The 10646-nt window shown below is 41.0% G+C and overlaps 1 protein-coding gene across 1 annotated transcript; it reads left to right on the top strand.

Annotated features, from left to right (window-relative positions):
• The first annotated feature begins 1640 nt into the window (after window positions 1-1640).
• LOC122026799 (L-type lectin-domain containing receptor kinase SIT2-like) lies at window positions 1641-3850 on the top strand. The gene has a single exon (XM_042585513.1). The coding sequence runs from the start codon at window positions 1641-1643 to the stop codon at window positions 3645-3647; it is 2007 nt and encodes a 668-aa protein (XP_042441447.1). The 3' UTR covers window positions 3648-3850.
• Window positions 3851-10646: the final 6796 nt, after the last annotated feature.

The following is a 10646-nucleotide window of genomic DNA, read 5'->3' as shown; positions in this document are numbered from 1 at the left end:
ATCATTCCATTGTGAATGATGTTCTTTATGAATATGTGACTGCTCAATCACAAATGACCATTAGTATATAGATTGACATCCATGATGAAGTTGTGCCGTGTTAGCTTTTGTCATGGGGTTGCTTAGCTTTTTGTTATGGATAGTGTTATTGATATATAGTACCACCATATGAACAACACCACTAAACTATATTACTTGAACTCAAGCATAAGGGTGGGACTTTTGTTCAACGCTTTTAAAGTTCTCACGCATAGTAAATAAGTGTTGAGAGTCCAATACATAAGGAGGGTATATCAAGAGTTCGAGAATGAGTTGTTGAATGAACAAGATTCCAAGTATTGAGCCCAAATTTTGATCCTTTGACCTTGTACATTGTTTAAGATTGTACCTTCAACTTTTGTAGCTATTCTTTTTATTTTTTATTTTTTTTTATTTTGCGTTTTTATTTTATGAGGCCAAAATGATTTCTGTTGGGAAAAAAAACCCTACATAAGGTTAATGTTGTAGTCCCCTACAAAAGCTTCCTTCATCTATCTCAATTTCCTATTTTCTTTTTCAGTGGAATCCAATTTCTTCATAGAAAAAGCGCATGATGTATTAATTTTATTAAATATGACATCTCATTCAACAATATATCTAATGCATTTATGAACATCGGGTTGCTTGTCATAAACAGCTATTTGATTATTAAATTGCATAGTGATTGGTTCAGAAACTTCAAATTTGATCGATAAATTGAGACATGACCTGCCTTGATTTTCATCTATTCCATCTAGAAAGTTATTAATTCCCTTGTCATCAAGTAAGCCAAAGTTTCAATAACTGCAGCAGTCCATCATACAAACTAAACACAAAAAAATGATGATAGATACATACTTTGGGTAACAATTGTTTAGGTGCCTTTGCAGCCCAACTGCCATCAAGAGAATAGTATCAAGATATTTTTATTAGAAGGATTTTATTAGAAGGATTGAATTGACAAATTAATAGATATATTGACCTAAAAATACTAAGATAATGGACAATCCGCTACGAGTGCTTCCCGATTTATTTTAGTGGCCGGTGAAATTCTTTCGTGTGACCGGACCAATCACTCCCGAATTAATCGACATAAATTGAATATTTAGTACCAACTAAATAAAAAAATAATATTAAGATGTATCAGAACAAAACTGGTAATATATGAAGGTGACTTTTTCTGCTAATCTCGAGTGACCTCTCTATTCAGTCTTCCAATCACGCCGGTCGTTTGTCTATGAACGACTAAGGGTAACTAGATCACAATTGAATAGAAGGCTCCATCTGATTTTATTGAAGGTTCCCGTCACACTAGTTTTGTCGCATGTCTTACGGAAAATGCTTGTGGAACCAAAGGTCATCATAACCCTACTTGGTTTGTACACCTCCCAGGTTATGTCAATGTTAAATGGCTACCAAAGGAGACTTACAAATCAGTTGCCTGGGACAAAAATCTAAACTGAACCATGGTTAGTTAACCTGCACTGCTAGAGAGGTAATTTCAACATCATCCAACTCAGACATTTCTAAGAGATGTTGATGCCGCAACATACATATATTGATCAATAAATAGGTGGAAATGGAACTCTAGCTAACACTGCTTGTTTGTTTCTCCTCAAAACATGAACAATTCATCTGTTTCCCTCGTGTGTTATTCCCTCCTCTTCTTCTCGATTTGTTTATCAGCTCTAGCTACTGAGTTTCTCTTCAATGGGTTCCGAGATGCTGCGAAAAACCTAAGCATGGATGGAGCTGCGCTTATCACATCCAATGGAGTCCTCCAGATAACAAATGACAGTATGAGGCAAATCGGCCACGCCTTCTTTAGTTCTCGCATGCTCATGGTGAAGGATGAATCTGTGTCCTCTCCTGCTCTCTCATTCAGTACTACTTTTGTGTTGGACATCATCACTTACAATGGCAGCGGAGGAACTGGCATGGCCTTTGTGATTGCCCCCTTCATACCCCTTAGTAGAGTTGAAAGTGGTCAGTTTCTTGGACTCCTTAGCACGCAGAACAATGGCAACGTCTCCAACCATCTCTTCGCTATAGAATTCGACACGGTTGATAACACCAGAAAGTATATTGACTTCCCAGATAACCATGTTGGAGTGGACATTAACGACATCCAGTCAGTTGTTGCGGTCCCTGCTGCTTATCACACAGCTGAGCTCAAAAATGTGACGGTGAACTTGTTGGGTGGAGAGCCAATTCAGGCGTGGATCGACTACAATAGTGCTGCAAAAGTGTTGAATGTCACCATAGCTCCATTTATGCTTCCAAAGCCGTACCAACCTCTCATATCTTTGTCGATCGATCTTTTGCCAATATTCAAGGAGTACATGTATGTCGGTTTCTCTGCGGCTACTGGAAAGTTCACAAGCTACCATTATGTTCTAGGCTGGAGCTTTAGCACAAATGAATCAGCACCAAACTTAACTCTATCAGAATTGCCTCTTCCTCCGAGGAAAAAGGTAAACTCACCAACTTCAAGAATTGGTACCGTTAAGTCTGTGCTTGTATCTTCCCTTATCACATTAGTATTTGTGTTGTTCTTATTCCTTGTATCTAAATACTTACGAAATCAAAGGAAACAATCAGAGAACCTTGAGGATTGGGAGTTAGAATACCCCAACAGGTTCCCATATAAAGATCTCTATAGAGGGACCAAAGGTTTTAATGAAACCGAGGTCCTTGGTTCGGGAGGTTTCGGTAAAGTCTACAAAGGGACCTTGTGGCATGCCAAAAAACAAGTGGCCATAAAAAAGATATCAAATACCTCTAACCAAGGAGTGCGGGAGTTCATTGCGGAGCTCTCTAGTTTAGGCCAAATGAGACATCGGAACATAGTGCAGCTCCTAGGATGGTGCAAGCGGAATGAGGACCTCCTCCTCGTCTACGACTACATGCCCAACGGAAGCCTCGACACCTTCCTCTTTGATGACAATAGGAGCACCAATTTGAGCTGGAACCAGAGATTCAAGATTCTGAAGGATATCGCATTTGGGCTGGTCTACTTGCACGAAGATTGGGAGCAAGTGGTAGTTCATAGAGATGTCAAGTCGAGCAACGTACTACTAGATGCCGAGCTGAACGGAAGGCTGGGTGATTTCGGTCTTGCTAGGCTATACGAGCATGGAAAGAACCCCCACACCACCCACATCGTGGGGACTGTGGGCTACATTTCCCCTGAGTTATCGCATACCGGTAAGGCCACGACCGGATCAGATGTCTTTGCTTATGGCATATTGCTCTTCGAGGTGGCTTGTGGCCGGAGGCCAATAGAACACACTGCTCCATCAACGCAGGTGGTTCTGATTGATTGGGTGCGAGAGTGCCACACCATGAACAAACTACTAACTGTCATAGATCCAAGGCTAAATGAAAACTACGACAAGGAGGAAATGGAACTCGTACTAAAGTTGGGATTGTTTTGTTCTCAATCTATTCCTGAAGCGAGGCCTACCATGAGGCAAGTGACAAACTATCTCAATGGCAATGACATTCTCAGTGATGATGTTGTTTTTGTATTCTCAAAAGAAAACTCACTCCGCTTGAACTCTCAACTTCCATATACTTCATCGTCCAAAGATGGGATGTCTTCTACTTCTCTCAGCCAAGGGAGATGACAAATCACACAGTCAATTGCACCCATTCAGATGAGCAAGGTAAGAACTGTGCTAGGGATATTTGTCCCCCACTTTGACTCTTTGTTATGGCCTAGGGAAATATAGGTTTAGGGTATGAAATATGAAGTACCAACAATAATTGTCTTTTATCCATCTATTGTATCACCTTTTTTATTGAAATATATTATAGTCTTTCAAGTTCAGCATTTTATTCTTTGTTGAATTTCTCTTATGACTAGAAGTCATGTGTGTAATGAAGGTCAGGGAAGAAAGACAAGTAATCTAACTATTACATAGCTCCATCTACCCTTCTCCTCTGAATCTATTTGCTATTCTCTCTTTCTCCCTCACAACCACACATGGCTCTGGACAACCCCTCACATTAATTTGTAGTGTTTCATCCTAGCGAAGGAAAGCATCAATGATCATGCATGAAACAAAAAAGGAACAGTAAAGGCCTTTCATTTCAAAGAGAACGCCAGCAAAGAATAATTCTATGGCTAAAAGAACAGTAGTAATCTATAGTAAGGAACAAGACCGGTATTTACAGACTACCTATGCACATACGAGAGCTTGTGCAGAATAGAACCATAAGTTTCTGTACTCAAACCTGGCAATAGCATGCGACGCAATAGATAAGAAATTAACTTCAATTACCGTATAGTGAAGCGTCGGTGCAAGGATCAGAAACTATAAAGGGTGAAACTAGTCGGCGGCAGTAGGGTTTGTGGAGACGGGAAGAGCGGCGTCGGGGCCGAAGAGCGCTTCGAGGGCGTCCGGCTTGATGATGATCAGAGGTCGATCCTTGGCCTCTTCCTCATCATCGTCGTCGTCGGTGCTGAGGTTGATGCAGGAGCAGTGCTCGAGGGAGGCAAAGAACGCCGAGGAGAAGCTCGCCCCCACCCAGTTCATCATTCGGTCGATCCTCTCGCAGGAGACGAGGTTCGTGTTCTCCATCGACGTATCTGTATGGAAATCGAGGCGGTGGAGGTGACGAACCCTAGCGATGAGACTAGTCCGGAGCGGAGGCGTATTAAATAGACGAACGTGAAACCTAATCCCGGTCGAATCACTAAACCTTCCTGGCTCGTTGTTGGAGTAAGGAATTAATATAAATTTTTTTGATAATCTTATTAACTGAAGTTAATATATTTATTTATACAAGTTATTTAAAATAAAAATAAAAAAATTAAATAAGATATATAATCATAATAATTATAAATATAGTAATATAATAGATTTAAAAATATTATTTTTTCTATTTGATTCATGTTAATCTTGATTGTGCGTCAAATATAATAAATCTCAATTGATTAAAATCAATTAGAAATTATTTCCATTATTACCATTATCCCCGATAAATTCAATGGGAGTGCTTGAACATTGAGTTTGAGTAATAACTTAGTGAAACATTGTCTAGATAATGGCTTGATAAATATATCATCAATTTGATTTTCTGTAGAGATATAAAAAATCGAAAGTTGTCGAGTTGTCACACGCTCGCGAACAAAATGAAAATCAATCTCTACATGCTTAATACGAGCATGAAAAACAGAATTTGCCACAAGATAAGTTGCTCCAATATTATCACACCAGATTTTATGCGTAACAGTTGGGACAAAGTGTAATTATGAAAGAAGAGATTGTAGCCAAATAATTTATGACGTTGCGTTAGCGATAACTTTATATTCAGCTTCAGTACTTGAGTGAGAGACTGTAGGTTGCTTTTTTATAAGTCGGGAAATAAGATTTCGCCCAAGAAATATATCATATCCACTAGTAGAACATCTATCTTCGGGAGATCCAGCTCAATCTGCATCACTGTAGGTAATCAACTCTCGTGAAGACTGACGATATAAAAGAAGACCATGTAGAATAATACCTTTGAGATATCGAAGAATTCTCTTAACACATTCCCAATGATGTTCAGTAGGAACATGTATAAATTGACAGACACAATTCACAACGAAAGTAATATCGGGTCGTGTAATTGTGACATATTGAAGGGCACAAACAATACTACGGTAGATCTGGGGGTTAGACATTAAAGAGGAGGATGAAGATGCAGTGAAACCACCCTCAATGATTGGAGTGGAGATAGGGCGTGCACCATCCATTTTAGCTCGTTGTAGGAGTCCAGCAATATATTTGCTCTGAGAGAGAAAACAATCTTCAAAATATGAGAGAAACTCTATGCCAAAGAAAAAATGAGCATTGCCAAGATCTCAAATAAGAAACTCTTGACGGAGAAGATGTAGTAAAGTAGTAATGTCGTTTTAATCACTACCAGTTATTAATATATCATCCACATAAATCAGAACAAATATTGAAAATTCCTCATGACATGTAGAATAGGGAAAAGTTTGTTTTTGATCCAGAAAATCCCTGAGAATGAAGCCAGGTAGATAGACGATGAAATAATGCACGAGGTGCTTGTCGAAGACCATATATAGACTTCTGAAGTTGACGCACATGTGTTGAAAGTTGCGGGTGGATGAATCCAGGGGGTTGCTCCATATAAACAGTTTATTCAAAGTGTCCATGGAGAAAAACATTGAAAACATCTAATTATCATATTGGCCAATTGGAGCTAACAGTTATAGATAGTAGCAATCTGATAGTTGTAATTTTGATGACTGAACTAAAAGTATCATTGAAGTCAATACCTGACTGTTGATTAAAGCCTTTAGCAACAAGACGAGTTTTGTAACGTTCAATAGAATCATCTGCACGATACTTAATTCGGTAAACCCATTCAGAGCCCACAATATTCATAGATGAGGTACGAGAAACTAAGCTCCAGGTTGCATTGCGAAGAAGAGCATCAAATTCTGTAGTCCTCGTAGCACACCAATTTGGATATTTGACTACATGTGTAAAACTAGAAGGTTCAACCCAATTTGAAGAAGCAATAAGAGCACATGGAAGAGGATAACGAGTGGAAACTGATTGACATCGTGCATAAATATCGCTTAGAGGAAGTATTCGCTGAGGAGTATCATCATCAGAGTTACTTAGAGATGAGTGGTCAGACGGATGAGAATCAGAACTAGAGAGTGGATCTCCACTAGCCACTAAATCTACAGGAATTTGTGGAGTTGAAGCATGAGAATCAGAACTAAACAATGGATCACCACTAGCCACTGAGTCTACAAGAATTTGTGGTGATGGAGCAGAACCCAAGATATTATCCCCCCTTGTTCTTTCAATATGTCTAGATGGAGCAATCTATGGGGATTCTAGTATATTACTCGATGATATTAGAAATGTGTCTCGATTATTTGAAGGAGGATCTGAGGTAGCAACTGCAAACGGAAAAAAAGATTCATCAAAAGTAACATGTCGAGAAATATATATCTGTCTAGTCAAAATATGGAGGTAACGGTAACCATGATGAAAATTACTATAACCAAGGAAAACACATTGTTGAGAGCGAGAGTTTAACTTATGTTTAGAGTAAGGTCGTAGCCAAGGATAACATGCGTAACCAAAGATATGGAAGGAGTAATCTAGAGAACGATTATAAAGTATTTCCAAGGGACACTTATTTTGAAGTAGTTTAGTGGGTAAACGATTGATAAGGTAGACCGCGATTTGGACGACGTCATCCCAAAATTTAAGTAAAACTGAGACATGTTTAAGAGGAGCTAAGGCAGTTTCAACCACATGATGATATTTTTTTTCAACGGATCCATTTTGTTCAAGAGTGTCCATTTTGTTCCCACAGACGGCACCAAATTGATCCTGTCCGAATCGCCGAACCAAAGGACGCTGGGCACGTGGCGCGCTCCTAGTCGATGAAGTAGGCCTCCGAAGCTCCGGCGAACCTGCACAGAAGTCGGGCCGGGAAGGGATTCCCGGCGGCGACCCTCCGACGCTCAAGTCAGGCAAGCAAACAGTGGAAAAGAGTGGCTCCAGAGATGTTTGTTTTTTTGCGTACCTCCGGCGAAGTAAGAGGCTCTTTATATAGAGCGGTGAAAGAACCAATGCACGTCCACCGAGGCGCATACGTGTCCGCAGCCCATACCTCGGTATGCACCTGTCAGAAAGCTTACCTGACACCATACTGCTACAGTCTAGAGGATATCAGAAAAAGTAAGATGACGATGAAGCGCTTGATACAATTTTCATAGTAAATAATTATCATGGTCAAGTTTAATGAAGAAAAAAGGAATCATAGGAATTGAAAAAGAGGTATTTTGTGATGGTGAAGAGATTTCAGTAGACTCGAGAGAAGACATATATTTTTTTCACTGTTTTTTTCTCTCTCGGTTTTTTTTCCTCTCACTTTTTTTTCTCGTTTTTTACTTTTTCTTTTTTTTGAAGAAAAGGCCAAACGGAGGAGAAAAAAAAGATTATTACTCTAGTTGTCAAAGTTCCCATGGTTGCCACACAAAATTGGCAAGAAAGGATGTCGGTGCCAAAATCGACAGCAAAGGACGTTGGCACCAAGATCGGCAGCAAAAAACGTCGCCACCGAAATCAGCAGCAAAGAACGACAGCGCCGAAATCAGCAGCAAAGAACATCGGCGCCGAAATTGGCGATGAGACTGCAAGATGTTGCTAGAGCACGCTGATCTTTGGGTTGCTCCAAGTTGCTGTTGTGCTCCAAGATGTTCACGTTGTTGTTGATTAATGTTGTAGAAATCTGATACTAGAATTGAGGTGCTGGAAGAGGAATTAAAGAAGGAAGAAACTAAATTTTGAGGGAAGATAAGGAAAAGGAATGATCATGGCTCTGATATCATGTATAAATCAATAGGTAGAGGAAATAAATAATATAAAGTTTTTTGATAATCTTATTACTAAAGCCAATAGAATTATTTATACAAGTTGTCCAAAACAATAATGGAAAGATTAAATAAGGCATACAATCATAATAATTATAAACATAGTAATGTAATAGACATGAAAATATTATTTTTCCTATTTGATTCATGTCGATCTTGATTGTGTGCCAAATATAATAAATCTCAATTAATTGAAATCAATTAGAGATTATTTCTATTATTGTCATTATTCCACAAGCGACCCTTCCCCACATCTTCCTCACTGCGCCTGTTCCACCTGGTGGCTGGTGGCTGGTGGCTGGTGGCGCATGCCTCCACCACCACCTCACCATGCTTTATAGGTCGGAAAACTACTGGGCTCCTGAGTTGCTCGCTGCAAGCGCTTCCCAATTTACCCTGATGGCCTGTTGAAAACTTCCATTGGGTCGGGCTGGTTACCCCAGTCTCGACGTCACCTAGCTTGGTTAATCATTTTTTTATAGGGTGGAAAGTCCTCCCGCTAGTCCTGCTTCGAGACTCTGTGACTTCCTCTTCGGTCGTCTTCTGCGCTCACGGCCGCATGGCATTGACCTCCCTGCAGGCCAATGTGGTGGCTGACCTCTGCATCGGCAAGCCGAGTGCCAGGTCAATTCCATCCACTGCCACCATCTCTGACGCTCTCCGATCATTCAGAGGCGTTGAGAACTGCTTCGTCGTCTGGACTACAGACAAATGCGTGTGGAAGGTCTACATGGTGGATATTCTGTGTTACCTCTGCATCGAGGAGAATCTTGACGCACCGATCGCCGCCCTTTCAGCGCCCATCTCAGTTCTTCTCTTGTACAAATCTGCCACCATCGTCCGGCGCCTCGAGCCTGACTCAAGGTTAATTAATACAACTCAAAGCCACCTCTCTGTTTTGAGAATTTTGTTCTATTATCTTGATTTAAATTGCAAATGTGTGAAAAACTCTTTCTAGTGGTGATCGGCAACATTTTGGAAGCCCTGGATGCGATTGTTAATGGCGTGCGGATCTTTCTTGTCCCCATTCGGAGCAAGCTCAATGGACTCAGCGGTGGTGGCTAACTCCAAGTTCTGCTAGCTGACGCAGGAGGACTTCATCCGTTTCTTCCTCAATTTTATCCCCCTCTTCTCCTCGGTTTCCTCCCTCTTCGCCACCGAGTTTGCCCTCATCCGTCTAACCTCTCTAACCTTCCTCCTGAGAGACCATGCTCTGTCCGCCCTCCCCCTCATCTGCATAACCCACTTCAACTAGACATCCATTGCGGTTGTCTCTGACGACGACAGCCTCGTCGGTGAGATATCCGCCTCCACACTCTTCTCCCACTGCGATGTGCGAGTGGCTGCTGCAGCCGTCGCCGCGCTCTCCTCAGACAATCTCATGTCCTTGCTCGACTACATCCCTCCGCCAGCGTCTGCCGTGAGGTCAATCAAGGAGCAGCTGAGGGTGCAGGGATTGCATGGATGCTGGAGCTATTGTAGGAAGGCGACTTCTCACGGCCATTCTCACCTTCGGCGTCATCGTCTTCTTCTTCTTCCTCGGACGAAGAGTACTCATGTCCTGGGTCGATAAAGGGAGGAGAGTGAGACGGGTGAGGTCTATGGAAGCCGAAAGGTGGTCCGGGAGCTACTCGAGGTCAAGGATGGGGCGGCGGTCGAACGAAGCAATATTATGTCGCTCGCCCACATCTCCGTCAATCTGTCTCAAGAGTGAGGCATTTACCTCGCTCTGGTGGGAGTCATGATATGGTCTCTGGTGCACCGGGTGCTGAACAGTAATTACTTGCTCGCCAGAGCCATAACGTTCTCCAATATGCTGAGGAATCTCAACCGTCCATTTGTAAAGCCAATTAAAATGTTAATTGATCGTGCAGTTGTGGAGGTAAGGTAAGGGCAATTTCTCATAAATGCCCTTTTCGCGTAAGCAAATTAAGATATTTTGTAGTAAATAAATCTTATAAAAGTAATCGACAGAAATGTAAGGAGCATGGAAATCATCAAGAGCCTCTTTTTTATATATTTTTTATATTTTTAATAAGAACGACACTCACCTCATCAACCTTCTCGATAAATAACAAGTTACCCTCTAATATACAAATACCCTATACGGTATAGTTGACCGATGATCCTATACGGTATAGTTGACCAGATGATGATAACTTTATTATAATAGAGATGAGAGGTCAATTTTTAATAGGCACGTATCTTT

The sequence above is a fragment of the Zingiber officinale genome, chromosome 10A, assembly GCF_018446385.1.
Source record: "Zingiber officinale cultivar Zhangliang chromosome 10A, Zo_v1.1, whole genome shotgun sequence".
NCBI lineage: Eukaryota > Viridiplantae > Streptophyta > Magnoliopsida > Zingiberales > Zingiberaceae > Zingiber > Zingiber officinale.
This window is presented reverse-complemented; position numbering and strand designations above follow the sequence as displayed.

Excerpts from the sequence above, each read along its gene's own strand:
- LOC122026799 (XM_042585513.1), top strand. The coding sequence starts at position 1,641 with ATGAACAATTCATCTGTTTCCCTCGTGTGTTATTCCCTCCTCTTCTTC.